This window comes from Ovis aries, chromosome 18 (assembly GCF_016772045.2).
Source record: "Ovis aries strain OAR_USU_Benz2616 breed Rambouillet chromosome 18, ARS-UI_Ramb_v3.0, whole genome shotgun sequence".
NCBI lineage: Eukaryota > Metazoa > Chordata > Mammalia > Artiodactyla > Bovidae > Ovis > Ovis aries.
In genome coordinates this window covers 24,923,404-24,943,426 of record NC_056071.1, presented here as the reverse complement: position 1 = coordinate 24,943,426, position 20,023 = coordinate 24,923,404, and the positions used below count along the sequence as shown (strand labels likewise).

The 20,023-nt window shown below is 44.7% G+C and overlaps 1 protein-coding gene and 1 long non-coding RNA gene across 3 annotated transcripts in view; one reads left to right on the top strand and one right to left on the bottom strand.

Annotated features, from left to right (window-relative positions):
• Nucleotides 1-13,940, top strand: part of TMC3 (transmembrane channel like 3) — a 57,933-nt gene extending 43,993 nt beyond the window's left edge. The window contains exons 20-22 of the mRNA XM_004017799.6: nt 33-75; nt 2,868-3,117; nt 9,599-13,940. Coding sequence (XP_004017848.2) covers nt 33-75; nt 2,868-3,117; nt 9,599-10,433 — 1,128 coding nt within the window. The 3' untranslated portion in view covers nt 10,434-13,940. The remainder of the gene's footprint in view (nt 1-32; nt 76-2,867; nt 3,118-9,598) is intronic.
• On the bottom strand, nt 13,876-19,955 carry LOC132658081 (uncharacterized). 2 transcript variants are annotated; one of them, XR_009597090.1, is made up of 4 exons: nt 19,906-19,955; nt 19,241-19,366; nt 17,496-17,594; nt 13,876-15,953 (listed from the first exon to the last, which is right to left on the bottom strand). It is a non-coding gene; the product is annotated as an uncharacterized LOC132658081 (long non-coding RNA). The 2 variants fall into 2 exon arrangements; XR_009597089.1 differs by having other exon boundaries at nt 19,241-19,955.
• Between the last annotated feature and the right edge of the window lie 68 nt (nt 19,956-20,023).

Here is a 20,023-nt window from a genome sequence, read left to right as displayed (position 1 = left end):
GAACAAATGTATGATTATCATTTATATTTTAGGCAAGATCTGAAGATAGGAGAAAGGTTGCCCAAATGGTAGAAGGTAAGTACAAACAAGAGTTCCTGATGTCTCAGTTGGTGGGCATTTTTTAAAAAACAGCAGTTTAAGGTTCAACACTAACAAAAACAACAACAAAAAAACTTCCTACTCTAGTTCAGTTTTCACAATTAATTAGACCCAATAAAAATCTAGGGATAAGCAAATACCTGGTGGTCCAGTGGTTAAGATTCTGTGCTCCCAATGCACGCGGTGTAGGTTCAATCCCTGGTTGGGGAACTAATCCCACATACCTCAAGGTGTGGTCAAAAATAAATAAAATAAAAATGAAACAAAAACTATAACCAATAGTCTTAGGATATAAATGTTGGTCTGTATCTATAATTTTTACATCACAGACCTAGGCCTGTGAATAATCCCAAAACATGTCTGAAATCAGAAGGAAATATTGAAATAGGCAAGAAAAAAGCAGTACAAAATTCTGGAGGAAGCCCATAAGAATGTCTTGGCCTTGTTCACATCTGTGTTCTTCCTCTCAGTGGCTCATTTCTTCCTTGCAAGATGCCCTCCTCCCCTGCCTCTGCCCCTTGGGTCATTTCCCCTATGACCCTGTGGGGTCCTCTGTGTCCCCTACCTGCAGAACAATGTCAGGTGGGCAGGTCCACCCATGAAAACAGATTTCCCAGTAAGGAATCCAAGCCCAGTGGGCTCACCTCTTCCTGTCTTGCCCAGCGGTTCCTGGACACACTTGTTCCCATCTAGGCTTATCCAGGGAGAAGGAAAGAACATCCCTGTAGAAAGAATGAAAATATAAGGAGGACCGTGGGCTGAAGGGAGGGGAAAGTGGATAGGTACAGCTCAAAGGAAACACATCTGCCACTTGGAGCCACCGACAAGTCGTGGTATGAGCCAGAAGGATTACCAGACAATGGCAAAATTGCGTGGCTCCTGTTCTCCTGCAGAAAATGAATGAGAAAATGACCCAAAAGGCTCTGTTTGCTGGTTCTTTTGTCTGCTTTTCCTTTTTTTTTTTTTTAAACTCTACGGTTCTTTGATAGTTATTTGTTTCTTTATTGGGCTGCCCCAGGTCTTAGTTTCGGCACATGAGATTTTTAGTTGTGGCATGCAAGCTCTTAGTTCCCTGACCAGGGGTGGAACCTGGGCCCCCTGCACTGAGAACTCAGAGTCTTACCCACTGGACCACCAGGGAAGTCCCGTTTAGTCTGCTTTAATCAAGAACTAATTGGGAAGGATGTGTTTCCTTCCAGGAAAATGCCTGAGTAAGAGTCTTGAGGCCTCAGGGTTGTGTTCGCTCCGACCACTTTCTCAGAGAGCACGCCTACACATAAAAACTGCCGTGGGAAGAGGCTGTAGCTTATGTTACAAAATTCCACTCTTTCATTGTTGTTCAGTCACTAAGTCGTGTCCCCCTCTGCAACCCCCTGGACTGCAGCCCACTAGGCTCCCCTGTCCTTGACTGTTGTCTGGAGCTTGCTTAGATTCATATCCATTGAGTTGGTGATGCTATGTAACCATCTAATCCTCTGCCACCTCCTTCTCCTGTTGCCCTCAATCTTTCCCAACATCGGGGTCTTTTCTAATGAGTTGGCTCTTCGCATCAAGTGGCCAAATTCCACCGTCGTTGTCAAGTATTACTTGCCAATGGAGCATAATTCAGCTTAGTTCTGTCACGCGACTGTACGTTCCTCGATTCTTTGTCTCGTCACAACAAAGATTTGGAGTGACGGGCATTAAAGCTCCCTCGGCGTGTCACAGCTCTCAGGTCTTGGATAGACCGTGTTATAGCTCTCAGGTCTCGAATGGACCATGTCATAGCTCTTAGACAAATCAGTGTTACAGCTCAGTGTTACAGCTCTATTTTATTTAGAAGATAGCACGAAAATCCATCTTCGAGGCTTGAGGGCACATCGATCTAAAGACGCGAGGAGAAGAGCGCCCCAGCGCGCGGGAGAGAGAGAGCTAGCTTGGGCTCCTCTATTTATATGTTTATCTCTCCCTGGGCCTGTCCTATGTAAATTGGGCCAGCCAGGAGTGTCGTTTGTTTTACCTGAGGTCCTCACTCCGGTCCTTGGACCTTCTTTTGTTTCATTTTCGCGGGCCTTTCCCTTCCTTGTCTTGTAGCCACTGCCATTTTGGACTCCTTTTCCCTGTTCTACCTACCTAACAGTTCCAGTTGCCTTCAAAAATTGAGATTTCTATAAATTTTCTCAGGATAGCAGTATCATCCTCTAACGTTCATTTTCCAGCCCAAGGCCACATTTGTTTTTCACAATGTTCTCTGAATTGTTTCTAAAACATCTTTAATTATCATCCAAGCTCCACTGTATCCATTATACAGATAAACAACCAGAGCCCCAGAGCTAATGGGGCCATTAGATGGTGCAGCTAAAAAGGCTTGGAGTTCATTTGATTCCTCCTACACTCCTTCTGGCTTCCTAGGTGGCTCAGTAGTAAAGAATCCACCTGCCAATGCAGGAGACATGGTTCAGTCCTTGGGTCGGGAAGATCCCCTGGAGGAGGAAATGGCAACACACTCCTGTATTCTTGCCTGGGAAATCCTATGAACAGAGGAGCCTGGCAGGCTAGAGTCCATGGGGGTCGCGAAGAGTCAGACATGACTGAGCGACTAAACAACAACACTTCCTTCCAACTTTTCAACTCTCAGTGAAGAAATGATTTGAATGATAAAGTGTCACCCATCTGGCTAGGAGTATCTGCAAGTGCACACAACTCTAGATCCACCTGCGGGGAAGTCAGAATACTGGCAGTGACACCAACCTGAGTGTGTCTTTCCCTTGCCCTTCCTCTTCCTGCAGCCCGCATCCAAACCCAGGACGAAACCACCAAGAGGTTTCCCAAGGACAGTGATCTCGGCAGCCAGCTGTCCTCGGCTTACTCGGTGACACCCCAGAACAACGGCACCGTGGTCAATTTTGACTCATCGAGCAGCAGGAGTAGTAGGGTGGAGACTGTTGCTCAGCCCATGACGCCGAGCCCCCAGCCAGGGCCCAGCAGCCCCAGCTCCCCTCTTCCTGGCTTCTCCAAGTCTAGGCACTATTCTACCAGGTGAGTCATCTGCAACTCGGCAGAAAATCTGCCTCCTTGGTGATACCCTCCAGTGATAGCCCAGGGCCATAAAGAGCAGCATAAAAAGCCATTACTGCTTCAAAGGCCCTAACAGTTTCCAAGGAAGTGAGAGCCATTACATTACATTTCTGCTGAATGTCACAGGCCACTTCTTCCTGTGACAGCTGCTATTGAGAAGAAATCAAAGGACAAAGTTTATCAAGCAGGATGAATTCTTCCTTCTCAGCCTTCTGCCATGTAACCTATAAGCAAACCTTCCTGCCAGCCTAGAGTATTTATTTCTATAGCCTATGAGAAGAAAATGCCTTATAAAAAATTTTTTTCCATTGGGGACTTACTTTAATGAAGAGTGGGATTAATTTTATTTTATCCTTTAAATCAATATTTTCCTAAGATTTTTAAAAATATGGACCATATTTAAAGTCTTTTATTGAATTTGTTACAATATTGCTTCTGATTCATGTTTTGGTTCTTTGGCCAGGAGGCATGTGGGATCTTAGTTCCCCAACAAGGGGTCAAACCTGCACCCCCTGTATTGGGAGGTGAAATCTTAACCACTGGACCACCAGGGAAATCCCAGAGGGATTAATTTTAATTAGTGTGTCAGTTGTTTGCTTATCAATGGCAGCAACACTCTTACTCATGAATTCCCAAAACAAATTTATTGTAAAGAATTCTCTAGTGTCTAATTCAACAAGCTTTTATTGAGAATCAACGCTATCCTAGTCTCTGTGGTTACTGTAGCTGCAGAGATGATCAGACACAGTCTCTGCCTCAAGGAGTTGACAGTATAGTGAGAGAGGGATGTAGGTAATTTTTATATAATGTGATAAATGCTATACTTCTGTGATAAACATATACTTTCAGAGGACGAGGTAAGTCTACATGGAGAATGCATAAATATTTAATAGGAGAAATAATATTGGACTTCGGCCTTAAAGACTAAGTAAGAGCTCAGTAATGGAGAAAAGCCAAGAATGTACCATATTATTGAGTAATAAACTGGTTTTTTTTTTTTACTTTTATTTATTTATTTGGCTGCTGCTGCTGCTGCTAAGTCGCTTAAGTTGTGTCTGACTCTGTGCGACCCCATAGACGGCAGCCCAACAGGCTCCCCAGTCCCTGGGATTCTCCAGGCAAGAACACTGGAGTGGGTTGCCATTTCCTTCTCCAATTTATGAAAGTGAAAAGTGAAAGTGAAGTCGCTCAGTCATGTCTGACCCTCAGCGACCCCATGGACTGCAGCCTTCCAGGCTCCTCCGTCCATGGGACTTTCCAGGCAAGAGCACTGGCGTGGGATGCCGTTGCCTTCTCTGTTTATTTGGCTGCACCAGGTCTTAGTTGCAGCATGTGGGATCTATTTCCCTGAACAGGGATCAAACCCATGCCCCCTGCATGGGGAGCACAGAGTCTTAACCACTGGACCACAAGGAAAATCCCATAAACTAGTATTGATGAAAAGCCACTTTTAAAATTGACTTAAAAAGAACAATTCTTGTATTTCTGGGATAAACGACACCTGGTGACAATGTATAATTCTTTTTATTTATTAAGAAACAAACTATGTTCCTGAGCATTCTTGGTTATAGTATTGCCTAAGACCTACACCAGTTTAAAAAAAAAAAGTTTGCAGTTCTTAGTCAATTAAACCCCTCCATTAAAAGGAGACAATGGCATTGAAAAGAATGAAACAATGCTATCTGCAGCAACGTGGATGGACCAAGAGACTGACATACCGAGCAAAGTAAGTTAGACAGAGAGGGAGAAATACCGTGTGGCACACTCTGTATGTGGAATCTAAAAAGAAGTGACACAGATGGACTTCCAAACCAGAAAGAGACTCGTAGGCTTAGAGAACAAGCTGATGGTCGCCAGGGGGTTGAGGGGAAAGAGTGAGGGAAGGGAGGGTTAGGAACTCTGGGATGGACATGTACACACCGCTATGTTTAAAGTGGATAACCAACAAGGACCTACTACTGTATAGCACAGGGAAATCTGCTCAATGTCATATGGCAACCTGGATGAGCGAGGAGTTTCGGGGAGAATGGATACATGTATATGTAAAAGCTAAAGTTAAAAAAGAGAGGATACACTGCAGTAGATTAAAAAAAAGAGAGACAATGGTATTTGTATAAAAAAGTGGTTACTGTGTGAGGTGATGAATGTGTTCATTAGCTTGAGTATGGTAATTATTTCACAATATATACATATATTAAATCAAGTTGTGTACTTGAAACATATATAATTTTTTATATGTCAATTATACCTCAATAAAGATGAGGTATATATTACTATACTAGTAATTGAAAAGGCCCATTACTATTCCACTATGCAGACCCACTATGATTTATTTAACCAATCTCCATTTATTATATTTTTGGTTTGGGGATATAGGGAGAATGTTATTTAAAAAATTAAAAATGAAAAACAAAAAAAATTAAAGAATGTACCATAGCAGAGAATAAGCATGAACAAAGGTAGATACTATAAGGAAGCGAAGCATCTTTGGAAAACGACCATAGGAAAGGGAGCCTGGAAGGGCTTCCCTGGTGGCTCAGGAGTAAAGAATCCACCAGCAATGCAGCAGAAGTGGGTTCGATCCCTGGGTGGGGAAGATCCCCTGGAGACGGAAATGGCAGCCCACTCCATATTCTTGCCTGGAGAATCCCGTGGACAGAATGCACCTGAGAGAGGGGTCTGTGGGGTCACAAAGAGTCAGACACGACCAAGCAACTGAACACACACACACACACAGAGCCTGGGAGAGAGGCAGGAGATGAGGCTGGAAAGAAGTGCGATGCTGAACCACTAAGGCCTTTGAGTCTCTTTGGAATTAGAACATTGTCTCTTTATTATTATTATAATAAATATAGTTGATTTACAAAGTCACATTAGTAAGTGATCCAGTTATATAAACATAGATATATACATATAACTTCCCTGGTGACTCAGGGTAGAGAATCTGCCTGCAATTCGGGAGACTCGGATTCAATACTTGGGTCAGGAAGATCCCCTGGAGAAGAGAATGGTTAACCAGTCCAGTATTCTTGCCTAGAAAATCCCATGGACAGAGGAGTCTGGTGAGCTACAGTCTGTGGGGGTCACAAAGAGTCAGACAAGTGATTTTCCCTTTCTTTTTACCTCATGCTTTTGCAGATTCTTTTTCATGATAGGTTATTACAAGATACTGACTATTGTTCCCTGTACTATACAGTAGGTCCTTGTTGTTTAAATTTTAATCTTTTTTTGTTTGTTTGTTTTCACTCCAGACTGACCATATATTGGCAAGATCTTTTATATTTTAGTTCTAGGCTGGCTAAGTTATTGGCAAGACCATTTCTGCATTATATGGGTCAATTATTTCAATTGTGCCTACACATAAGAAAGCAGAACCCTGCAGTCTTTTTATGGAGACTGGATATCAAAAAGGATGCACTGGCCCTAACTTATATGGAGAATTATATTTGATCAGAATGTAACACAGTGAAAACAATATAGATAAAATATAGGAGGGTTATTTGGCAGGGGGGATTGTCTTGTTTTAAAGACAGTAAGTTAACAGGAATTGTCTTTGTGTATATATTGGGTTCTCGCAAGGAGGAGGGATTCCAGTAGTCCTCAAGAGGTGTCGGTTGAAAAAAAAACAAAAAACTCACAACCTAAAGTTTGAGAATTATGTTTTATTCAGCAGACTTACTGAGGACTGGGCTTCCCTAGGAGCTCAGATGGTAGAGAATCCACTTGCAATGCAGGAGACCCAGGCTCAATCCCTGAGTCAGGAAGATCCCCTGGAGAAGGGAATGGGAACTCACTCCAGTATTCTTGCCTGGAGAATCCCATGTGTAGAGGAGCTTGGCGGGCTACAGTCCATGGGGTCGCAGAGTCAGACATGACTGAGTGACTAACACACACACACACGCACACACACAGTGAGGCCTATGGCCTAGGACATGGCATCTCAGATAGTTCTGAGGGACTGTTCCAAAGACGTAAGGGAGAAGTCAGAATACATAGGAAGTTTTGTTGGATAAAAACCATGCAGTGGAACATCAGAGGATAACTGCCAGGTTCAAAATACAGACACCTCAACTTAATGATTTTGGTGCTTTAAAAAATTTTTCTATTGGAGTATAATTGCTTTTCAATATTGTGTTTATTTCTGCTGCACAACAACATGAGTCAGCCATATGTATTCATATACCCCCTCCCTCTTGAGCCTCCCTCCATACCCTCATCCCACTTTTCTAGGTCATCACAGAGCACCAAGCTGAGCTCCCTATTCTTCTATGGAAAGATGCAAGAGTCTAGGCTCATTGAAATCATTCATTTGATTTGAATCTCAGCTACCTAGGGCCAGTATCTTGTTTTTCTCCATTCTGAAATCCCCTCAGGCTGCACTGTTTTGGGTAGCTGCTGTGCCTGATGGCTTTACATTCTTTGTTTAAAGAAATGGCAGGTGACATTCTTTTTTTTTTTTTAGTGCAACAACAGAAATGTATTGTCTCTTGGTTATGTAGACTGGAAGTCTGAGCCTAAGTTGTTTGCAGGGCCCTGTTGCCACTGAAGGCTCTAGAGAAGGATCTCTTCCAAGCCTGTCCTGGCTTCTGGTAGTTCCTTGACTTGTGGTAGTGTCACTGAAGGTGACAATCTTTGTCCATACATCACGGGGAGGAACTGTCCAAGAATCTGGACAGCTACATGGCAGAGATGATCAGGGGCAATGTTCACAGAATGCACCCCACAATTCCTAGACACACTATATTGTCCTTGTGGTTTAGTCACTCAGTCATGTCTGACTCTGTGATCCCATGGACTGTAGTGCACCAGGCTCCTCTGTCCCTGGGATTTCTCAGGCAAGAAAACTCTAGTGGGTTTCCATTTCCTCCTCCAGGGAAGCTTCCCAACCCAAGGATCCAACCTGCATCTCCTGTGCCTCCTGAATTGCAGGTTGATTCTTTACCTCTGTGTCACTGGGGAAGCCCCTAGGCCTAAAGAATTCTGGAGATGTTGAATGGGGTGAGTGTATTCTTCACATGAGAAAGACATGAATTTGAGGGGCCAAAAGCCAGAATGTTATGGATCAAACTGTATCCCCTCAAAATTTATATACCGAAGCCCTAACCACCTGTATTTGGAGACAGGGTTTTTAAGGAGCTTAGAGGTTAAATGGGGCCAAATGGATTAAGAGAGGTGGCTTAATCCAATAGGAAGCATCCTTATAAGAAGTGGAAGAGACACCTAGAACTCTCTCCTTCTGTGAGGATGGAGACAGAGGAGCCTGGCAGGCTCAGTCTTGTCCATGGGGTTCCAAAAGAGTAGGATACGACTTAGCAACTAAACAAGAACTACAATGTTAGAAAAGGACTGTCAGCAAGCCAGTAAAAGAAGTCTGACCAAAACCAACCCTAAGAACACCTTGATTTTGGACTTCTAGCCGCTAGAGCCGTGAAAGAATAAATTTCTGCTGTTTAAGGCACCCAGTGTGTGCTTTTCTTTTATGGTGCCCTGCAGACTATTGGGGCTCCCCAGGTAGCAAAATTGATAAAGACCTGCCTGCCGATGCAGGAGACATAAGAGACGCAAGAGACACAGGTTCGATCCCTGGGTTGGGAAGATCCCTTGGCAGAGGGCATGGCAACCTGCTCCAGTATTCTTGCCTGGAAAATTCTGTGGACAGAGGAGCTTGGCAGGCTACAGTCCATGGGATCGCAAGAGTCAGACACTGCTGAGTGACTAACATTACACAGGCTATTACTAATACAGGGTCCTACACATTTCTTAAAAATTTTTCCTAGATGTTTTTTTATTATAATGTTATTCAAGGTGGCATTTGGAATAGGGGTTCTGAGACTTTTGCGCACCTATTAATAGTGGTCCTAGCCTGCTCTTATTGCTATTGCCTCACATCAGTCTATCTTGTAGCTTCTGTTACTGAGCTGCTGCATTCCAAGGGAACTGACCCTGGTTTACCTTCATATTGGAGGACAAAGACACTACGATTTCCAAATGCTATCCTGAGGTTACGACTGGGAAGTTTAGGATAGGATAGTAAGTCCCCTGAACCAGCCGGTGTGCGGTGTGGTCAGCTCCCTGGGCAGATGAGTTTCCTGAATGTCTTGCAGGAAGTTGGGCGCTCTCCTCTCCCCTGTGGGGAGGGGCCCAGATATGTCGGGTTTGATTTGTTACAATATTGCTTCTGTTTTACCTTTTGGTGTGTTGGCCTCATGGCATGTGGGATCTTCGCTCCTCAACCAGTGATGGAACCCGCACCCCCTGCAGTGGAAACATAGAGTCTTAACCACTGGGCCACCAGGGAGGTCCCCACTGGACACTCACTGATACTTCAGAGCAGGTTTTGGTGAAAATGTAGAGGCAGCAGCCACCTGTCCTGCAATACTTGGATAGCTTGGGGCTCTGAGAACACAAAAGCCACAGGTGTCTAACTGCCTCTGTCTTTCAGGTATCCACGTGGCCCATGTATGAGCACAAGTGACCTCCATAGGAGCAGATCCTGCACACCTGGGATGTTTACAAAGCACATTGAAGACGTTCACTCAGAACCTCTTTTCCGAAAAGATCTTCAGCCAGTCAACCATGGGTCAGGGGTCTCAGCTTTGGTGCCACATAGTCCTCGGTCCCACACCCCCAGATACTATCTCATTAATGAACGTGACTCTCAGCAAAAGAAACATTCAACTTTCTGGCCAGAAAGACATTTCAAGATAGACACCTCCGGTGACACTGCGGATATGTACCCCAGGAACACGAGACGGTGTGCACCCCTGGCCTCTCCACAGCTCAGCGAAGAAGAGGAGGAGGTTCCAAGGAGACAGGTGAGCAGACGGGCCTTCCACCCGTGCTCCTTGACCGACCTCCACCGGGTGCATCATTTTTATGTTGGCGAAAGTTCAGAAAGTCAGGCCCTGACTCCTGAGCTCCAGAGACCAACACATTACACATCTTGGAATGATGGCTTTGGGGGTCAACTTGACAGGCCTATGTACATGCACAAAAAAGCACGCTCCCAGAATTTGCAATACCCCCAGCACCCTCTGAAGCCCAGGGTTAAGGCCAAGTTTGAGCCATCTGTCACAGAATCTGACTTCATGTCAGCAGCATCCAGCAGGGACCAACAGAACAGTACTTCCAGTACTTCCAGTACCAACCAGTACTTCCAGGTCACCCACAGCCAGCCCAAGTTCCCGAGGTCTGCGGGCCAGTTTGGCCGGAGGAAGGCCATATCGAGGCAGGAGTTGACTGCAGGTCTGAATGACCTGATTTGTTCAAACGTCTAGGGCTTTCTTCTGGCATCCTGTTCCTAGAAATCGCTCCTACTGGTGGAATGTGGTGTGGTTGACAATGCATGGTCCCTCCCCTTCTGGGAAGACAGACAAACACACCCAGCAGATGTGATCAGTGGGGCATATCCAGGCACGTCATCTGCTGGTTGTGGCCCAGAGACCCATTCAGTGTGACTCCAAATCATAAGCAAGCCAGGCAGCTCGTCTAATTGCAAAACCCTCACCTGACATGTCTACTCTTGTCCTGAATCTTAGGAGGGACCTGTTTGTGTTATAATGTTCTCTTGCAGCGCACATAACTCAGTCCTTCCTGATAAGCACCCCAAAATGAGTTGGCTGCCCTTAAAGATTTCACAGTGCTTAATTACTTCATATTAATAATCAGTTTGATAGTGACCAGAGTAAAATTTATTAAGAATGTAAGATGTTGAAGCTGAAACTCCAATACTTTGGCCACCTGATGTGAAGAGCTGACTCATTTGAAAAGACCCTGATGCTGGGAAAGATTGAAGGCGGGAGGAGAAGGGGACGCAGAGGATGAGATGGTTGGATGGCATCACCGACTCAATGGACATGAGCTTGAGTCAATTCCGGGAGTTGGTGATGGACAGGGAAGCCTGGCATGCTGCAGTCCATGGGGTCGCAAAGAGTCGGACACGATTGAGCGACTGAACTGAACTGAACTGAACTGAAGAATGTACCAAACTGTTTACCCAGCTATGTATCTGTATTAGGGCTTCCCCCATGGCTCAGCGGGTAAAGAATTGGCCTGCAATGCTGGAGACAGGAGACACAGGTTGGATTCCTGTGTCCGGCAAGATCCCCTGGAGGAGGAAATGGCAACCCTCTCCAGTATTCTTGCCTGAAAAGTCCCATGGACAGAGGAGCCTGGTGGGCTACAGTCCATGGTGTCGCAAAAAGTCAGACATAACTGAACGACTAAGCACACACATATATCTGTATTAATTAGTCAGGACACTTGGGTTGGACGTAACAAAATCCCCAAGGTTTATTGGTTCCTTTAACTGGGAGGGATGAGGATCAAGCTAGCTTCAGGCTCAGGTGGACCTGGCTATCAAACATCTTCTGGATTTTGTCTTTTCACTTCTCGACTCTGTTTGTTGACCTTGTTTTCTCTTACTGCCAACAGGCTTTCTCCATGTAGTAGGTGGAGGAGGAATGCACAGACACAGAAAATTCCAGGTTGATGGCACCCAGCCAATTAGCCCCAAGGAAAGAGCAGAGCTATACTCACTTGCACTCCTGTCCTATTTCCATGATAACTCTTTCACTTTAAATTTATCTTTTAAGTTTTCTGTCTCCTCCATTGGACTGTTGAGTTCCTCTGGGAGAGGAATGGTGTTTAGTCATTTCTGCAGCCCTGGTAACTGATATATAACAGATTTTGTACTTGTTTTCTCCTTCTCACTACATAACAAACTTAGTAACTTAAAACAACACTCATTTATCATCCCAGTTTCCATGGTTTACCTGGATGCTCAGCTAGGGTCTCAAGCAAGGTGTCATCCAAGGGTCTGCATCTCATCTGGGGCTAGGGGGTCACCTTCCAATGTTTTGTGGCTGTTGGCAGCATTCACTTCCTTGGGGTTGTAGGACTGAGGTGTTCTGCTCCCAGAGGCGGCCTGTATTTCCTTACCACATGATCCTCCCCATAGTGTGGCTGTTTGTATTTTCAAGGCTGGCAAGAGAAGGCCTTCCCACATTTGAATCTCTCTCTTGGCAAGACGTGGACTATCTTTTAAAGGACTCACCTGATTAGGTCAGGCTCATTCAGGATAATGTCCTTTTGATTCATTCAAAGTTAATTAGTCAGAGACCTTAATTATATCTAAATAAATTCACCTTTACCATATAATAGAACCTCATCATGAGTGTGAAATCTTATCAGATTCACAGGTGCCAACATACTCAACAAAATTTTCAGGAAATGTACAACAGGGGCAGGAATCCTGGGGGGCATCTCAGAAGGCTGCCTATCCTAGGTATTTCATGAAACATCTGTTGACTGTAAATGGATGGATGAATAAATGAGTGGACTGGAGTAATGAATGAATCATAAATGACATGGTAACAAGATTATCTTCCAAGATCTACAGCTCGTTCTAACCTCAGAGAAGAATCTAGTATAAATAATTCCACTTTAGAAGTAGACAGTGGTCTTCCCTGGGGACTCAGTGGTAAAGGACCCACCTGCCAATGCAGGGAGCACAGCAGGAAGAGAAGCCACAGCAGTGGGAAGCCTGAGGGCTGCAGCTAGAGAGTGCCAGAACTAGAGAGAGGCCTGTGCAGCAATGAAGGCCGAGCACAGCCAGAAGTAGAGGGATGAAGCTTCTAAGAGTAGAAAGTGGACCCGGGTTAGCGCTCCTCACAAACCCATGGAAAAATGTGCAGCGTTTTCACATTTCTTCACAGTGCTTAATTACTTCACATCGTGCCCTCCCATACTTTGGCTACCTGATGCAAAAAACCGACTCATTGGAAAAGACCCTGATGGTGGAAAAGACTGAGGGCAGGAGGAGAAGGGGAGGACAGAGGATAAGATGGTTGGGTGGCATCACCAACTCAATGAACGTGAGTTTGAGCAAGCTCCGGGAGATGGTGAAGGACATGGAAGCCTGATTTGCAGCAGTCAAGGGGTTGCAAAGAGGCAGACACTACTAAATGACTCAACAACAACAAAATGCCCTCCCGACCATGACAGACCCAGGAGGTTGTGGCGTGTTCCAGATGAAAAGTTTACCCTGTCATGGGAACATCCCTTTGGGATACAGGGGCCTGCAGGAATTCGTCCATGTAGGTACTCTAGTTCACATGCTTGGTCTTGGGGCTGTAGCCTAGAGTTCCCTGGGACATTGAAAAAGCCTAAGTCTGCCCCAGGCAGCAGTACCTGTGTCTCTGTGTGGGTAGGGGGGCATTCCATCCAGCAGGCCTTGCAGCATTCCTAAGAAAACAGGAGTTTAGCCAATATTTATCCAGGGTTGGAGATGTGTTCATCAGCTTTCAGTGAGCAACACAGCTCATATGCACTCCAGCACTTAGTATCGGGTATGACTTCAATTTAGAGCAATTTAACAGATGCAGAATAGTACAGAGTCTAGTGTGACAAGCACTCATACTTCTGTTATGTCAACAACTGTTGACATTTTACTTCCATCTAGTCATTTTGTTATTAAAATATTACAGATACCAAAATGTACTCTAATCCCCACACTTAGTTGCATTCCCCTCAAGCTACTAAGAGTTCAACATGTGTCCATTCACCACTTGTTTACAGTTATATATGTTGTATGCATGTAAATATATATGTATAAACATCCGTAAACAATATGTAAGTGTGTCTTAAGTAAGTACTATAATACTGCATGTGTCGTACATACTTACCTTTTTAATGTCTGCTGAAGAAATAAACAGATCAAGCTCACTAACTGTAACTGCTATGTAGTATTTCATCATGAATAAACTACATGATATTTATCCATTTCTTACTGATGGACATTGAAATCATTCCCACTTCTTTGCAGCTAAAAATAATGTTACACTATTTTATACAGTGTCTACTGCACATGTGCCCATGTTGAGTTAGAATTGGATACTGGTCGTTTTTAAGAATTGTTTTTAAAATGATTTTTATTGAAATATAGTTTATTCACAATGTATTAGTTTCAGGTGTACAGCAAAGTGATTCAGTTACATACACAAATAAGCACAAATATATATTATATAATAATATATAATAACAATTACATATATAAATATATATTCTCTTTTAGATTCTTTTCCATTAGAGGTTATTACAAGATACTAAGTCTAGTTTTTGTGCTATACTACAAGATACTGAGTACAATTTCTGTTCCGTAAATCCTTTTTGATCATCTTTTCACATGTAGTAGTGTATATATTTTGGAGCTTCCCAGCTGGCTTAGTGGGTATAGAATCTACCTGCAATGCAGGAAATGCAAACAGATGGGAGTGCCATGCCTGGGTCAGGAAGATCCCCTGGAGGAAGGCATGGCAACCCACTGCAGTATTGCCTGGAGAATCCCATGGACAGAGGAGCCCAGTGGGTTACAGTCCATGGGGTCACAAAGAGTTGGACACAACTGAGAGACTAAGCGTGCACACATTACTATATATAAAATAGATAAACAACAAGGACCTACTGCACAGCACAGGAACTACAGTCAATATCTTGTAATAACCTATAATGGAAAAGAATCTGAATCACTTTGCTGTAAAAATGTAGCGACTTAAGGATGATTCTCTTGGTCACTCCCCCGCCCCACCTCTTTTTTTCTGCTGCATTGTGAGGCATGCGGGATCTTAGATCCCTAACCAGGGGTTGAACCCATGCCCCATGAGTTGGGAGCACAGAACATTACCACTGGGCCACCAAGGAAGTCCATCTTGGTTACTTTTTACATTTCTGGATTCATGAATGTCATGAAATTCAAAGAAAAGTTTTCTACACACCTCTAAAAGACTAACTTCCCTAATCTGTGGTGAAGTGAAAGTGAAGTCACTCAGTCGTGTCCGACTCTTTGCGACCCCAGGCTCCTCCGTCCATGGGATTTTCCAGGCAAGAGTACTGGAGTGGGTTGCCATTTCCTTCTCCAGGAGATCTTCCCAACCCAGGGATTAAACCTGGGTTTCCCGCATTGTAGGCAGACGCTTTACCATCTGAGCCACCAGGGAAGCCCATATTTCTTTGAGCCCCTTTTTTTGGGGCGGGGCAAGAATACTGGAGTGGGTTGCCATTCCCTTCTCCAGGAGATCTTCCCGACTCAGGGACTGAACCCAGGTCTCCTGCATTGTAGGCAGACACTTTACCGTCTGAGCCACCAGGGTTTTCCTGATACTCTGTAGTTGTGCGTCTGTGTGTTTTTCCTCCTTTTAAGAGTTCACATGTTATCGTACGTATGTTTTAACCTTTGCCCATTTCATAGTAAACACTGCATATCCTTATGGGAAGTGGGAATCAGTAAAGCATATGAGTCAACATGTGACAGTCAGAAATGTAAACAGGTGTGGTGTGTGCCGTAGTTCTGCCACTTACTAGCTGTGTTGCCTGGGTCACCCTCACCTGTGCGATACTCTGTTTTTAAAATAATTTTATTATTTCTACTCTTGGCTGTGCTGGGTCTTCATTGCTGCATGGGCCACTCCCTAGTTGCCATGCGTGGGCTTCTCATTTCAGCGGTTTCTCTCGGTGTGGAGCACGGGATCTAGGGCACGTGGGCTCAGTAGTTGCGGCTCCTGGACTCTAGAGCACAGGCTAAATAGTTGTGGTGCACAGGCTTAGTTGCTCAGCAGCATGTGGCATCTTCCCTGATAAGGGATCAAACCCACGTTCCCTGCGTCGGCAGGTGGATTCTTAACCACTGAATCACAGGGAAGCGCCAGGCCTCAGTTTCTTAACCCAGGTTGTTCAGTCACTCATGTCCGACTTTTTTTTGACCCTGTGGACTTCAGGCAATTGGAAATAGTTGTCTCTACCTGTGAGGGTTAAATGGCACAACACAGGTAAGGTGGTTGGGACAGTGGGTTCCCAGAGAATAAAGAAGTACCTGTTTGTCGACAGAGTAGATCACCTAGCACCTGCCTGCCTAAGTAAACATGCATACAGTTCTTCATCAGTGTCTACATAGAAAGCAAACACTCCATTCAGGAGCTTTTAGGATCAGAGCACTTGGACACTTGGCCCATCCCCCTGGTGGTCTGGTGGTGGTTTGAGTTAGGAATCTCTGGATCCCCTGCCCCATAGGCACTTAGTTAAAATTTATCTTGGACTTGGGTGAGGTGTGCCCTGGACAACTGAGTTACTTGGAGGCCTGACAACCTCCCGGGTTGGGTCTGATCAATGGGATCTACAGATGTCAGTCATTCCTTCTGCCCTGTTGGCTCTGAACGAGCCTCCAGCAGACTGCTAAACAGGCCAGCTGAGCAGCTCTTGTGGGTGGGTGGCGCTCACCCTCTGGCTCTTGCCAGCTGCTCATCCTGCCCTGTCCCGGCCTCTGGAGACAAAACAGACGACAGCCTGCCCTCAGCTGGCCCCTGCTGCCAGTGTGTGAAGACCTCAGGGATGAACAGTCTGCCTCTCTGAATATTTCACATATACCCAGACTGGCATTTTCTGGCAGCAAAGATTAAAGTGTCCTACAGTGCTAGAAAAATTTTAAAGCCATGCTCCATTTCGTAAGTATAAAAATCTCTTAAATATTTGCTGTCTAAAAGTCACTTTCTAGAGCAAAACTTACTTTCCCTCAGCTTCGTTTTCACAGTGTTTTATCCCCAAACAAAATTCTAATAAGCTCCAGATGTGAGAGTTCAAAGCTGCGACTTTAAGAATTATTCTACATTGAAGTTTTTAATGCTGCTTTTTAAATTTAAGAAAACCGACATGTCAGTAATTAATATACTAAGCAGTAGATGATGCTATAAAGTGAAAAAATGTCTTTTGGCATTACCCCCTCCTGTTAACAGTTTATTCTATGCCTTTTTAGAAGTGAATATTCCAAACTAAAGTACATATATCAACATATATAACATATACGTAAACATAGAAATATAAGTATATACAAACACAACTTGAGTTATTTCTCTTTCTCACTCAAGATATATATACATGATCTATGATATATATATTATATACATTTACTTACTGTATGCCATGCACCATTCTCATTGCTTTTTATTTATTAAATTCTTTAACCCATATGTCAACCCAATGAGTTAGTATTACTATTGTTTTTGTTTTCCAAATGAGGATGAAAAATTCTGGAATGGTCAGTTATGTACCGAAGTCACAGCTAATAAATGGAGACACTGGGATTTGAACCAGGGCACTCTGATTTGAGCCCTGACTCTTATCTGTGGTGCTGTTGTCCTTCAACTTATATATATATATATATGTATATATGTATATATATATGTATATATATATATGACATTTTTCCTGTTAATACACATATAAACATTTGTTCTGTGTCAGGAAGATCCCCTGGAGGAAGACATGGCAACCCACTCCAGTATTTTTACCTGGGAAATTCTGTGGACAGAGGAGCCTGGCAGGCTACAGGTCCATGAGATCGCAGAGTCAGACATGATTGAGCGACTAAGCATGTACCCATGGGGTAGCTGGTGGGGATAAGAATTTAAATAATTTTAAGTTATTTTAGAATTAAGGTTGAAATACCATTTTATTTCCTTCCTAGAGAGTAAATTGCTCTTGATTAAAATAGTCAACTCATATTCACTCATATTTCTAGTTGCCTAGGCTCTTTTGTGGAGAAGGCAATGGCAACCCATTCCAGTACTCTTGCCTGGAAAGTCCCATGGATGGAGGAGCCTGGTGGGCTGCAGTCCATGGGGTCGCTAAGAGTCTAACACGACTGAGCGACTTCCCTTTCATTTTTTACTTTCATGCGTTGGAGAAGGAAATGGCAACCCACTCCAGTGTTCTTGCCTGGAGAATCCCAGGGACAGTGGAGCCTGGTGGGCTGCCATCTATGGGGTCACACAGAGTTGGACACGACTTAAGTGACTTAGCAGCAGCAGCAGCAGGCTCTTTTGAGCATTTCTTGTCTGTTCCAGCCCCACCTTTGTTCATCTGGGCCATATTATATGAATGGCTACATAATAATCCAATAAATGGATATCCTGTAACTTTGTTTAATCTACTGACAAATAATAGGTGGTTTCTAGTGGTAAAATCAACTTTATACACCTGTGTGCAGGAGTTGCTGGGTAAAAAACAAGTAAATTAAAATTTTAATATATTGTTCTATTCCCAGAAGGTTAAAAAAATTGACACTCACCCACAACTGTTTTTCCATATGCTCACCAACATAGGGAATTAACAAACCTCTTCAGAGTTGTCTCTCAGATAGGTGTAAAAAGTGCCCCTTGTTTTAATTTGTAACTCCCTAACAGTGAGGGTGGTTCTGCATCTTCTCATATCTTTCTAAGCCATGCTTATTTTTCTGTAGTGTCTGTTCATATCTGATGCATCCTCTTTGTCTGTTGGGTTATTTGAAAAATGATTTAATGCCAAGAAATTAGCCTATTTTAACTAAAAGGAAGTTTTCTTAATGCACAAGAATCCCAGGGACAGCAGAGCCTGGTGGGCTGCCGTCTATGGCATCGCACAGAGTCGGACACGACTGAAGCGATTTAGCAGCAGCAGCAGCAGCAGCAGCAGTCATTTTCTTTACACCATTTAAAAAAAAAAAACTTGAGGTGAAACAATATGCACCCAAAACAGAAAATGAAAACTGATCTCAGTATTGATCTTTCCAAATATTTAGTTGGTTATAGCTCTGAAAAGGGGGTCCCGGGGGTGGCTCAGTGGCTTCCCTTGTAGCTCAGTCAGTAAACAGTCTGCCTGCAATGCAGGAGGCCCAAGTTCCATTCCTGGGTCAGGAAGATCCCCTTGAGAACGAAATGGCAACACACTCCAGTATTTTTGCCTGGAGAATCCCATAGACGGAGGGGCCTGGCAGGCAGTCTATGGGATTTGATAGTCTATGGGGTTGCAAGAGTCGGATACAACTAAAGCACACGCAGCAGCAGCTGCACTTGGGTTCCATCCCTGGGTGGGGAAGATTCCCTGGAGAAGGGAATGGCAACCCACTCCAGTGTTCTTGCCTGGGAAATCCGATGGACAGAGGAGCCTGGCAGGCCACAGATCACAGGGTCGCAGAAGAGTTGGACACGACTTAGCGATTAAACGACAACTGCGCTGTGAAGGAGGAACGGAGCTGAGGGGATGTGATCCTACTCACCCCTTCAAGGTGGACGCCACCAGAGGCCCAGAACTCTGCGATCTCTTAGCTGAGCCCAGCTCTGTCCCAGATGCCAGCGCATCCCAGTGTCTCCCAGACATCCCTTAGAGGTCTTTCAGGCACCTCCTACTGAATAAGACCAGAAATGAACGCACCATGTCTCCACTCAACCCTGTCTCTGGTCTCCCTCTCAGTTAAGCTACCAGCGGCTCAAGCCAGGAGGTGGGAGTCACGAGCTTTCTACTCCTCCAGTCTCCACCATCTGTCACAGAGATCTCTATGTTCCAGCTTTCTAAACACTTTCCGAGGGTCCTCTTCCCTCCACCTGCACCACCACCCCCTGCTCCAGGCTACCCCATCTCTCCCATGACCGCTGCAGCTTCCTAAGTGCCCCCAACTCCACCCCCTTCTCTGCGCACACTGCCTCTCCCACCCCTACAACAGCCGCCCTAGAAAGGAATATCTGATGGAAATTTCACCATCATCTACCCTGCCAGAAAGCCTCTGCGCACTCAAGACAAAAGTCCACTATGCTTTCACAAGCCTACGACGTCGTCCAAGACCTATTCCCGCCCTCTTGGCTCTCCACCACCGGCCCTCCCAAGTTCCGGCGCCCCCAAGCCCCTCCCTGAGCTGGGACCGGCGAAAGGCGGATCCCGTCGGACCTTGCCGGGGGCGCCCTGGAGCAGCCCAGGCTGAGCGCGTAGTGTGCGCTGCCGGGCCGGTCCATCTCCGGCCCTGCTAATCTCAGAGTAGGGCGGGACCTGTCAGACGGTCTAAACC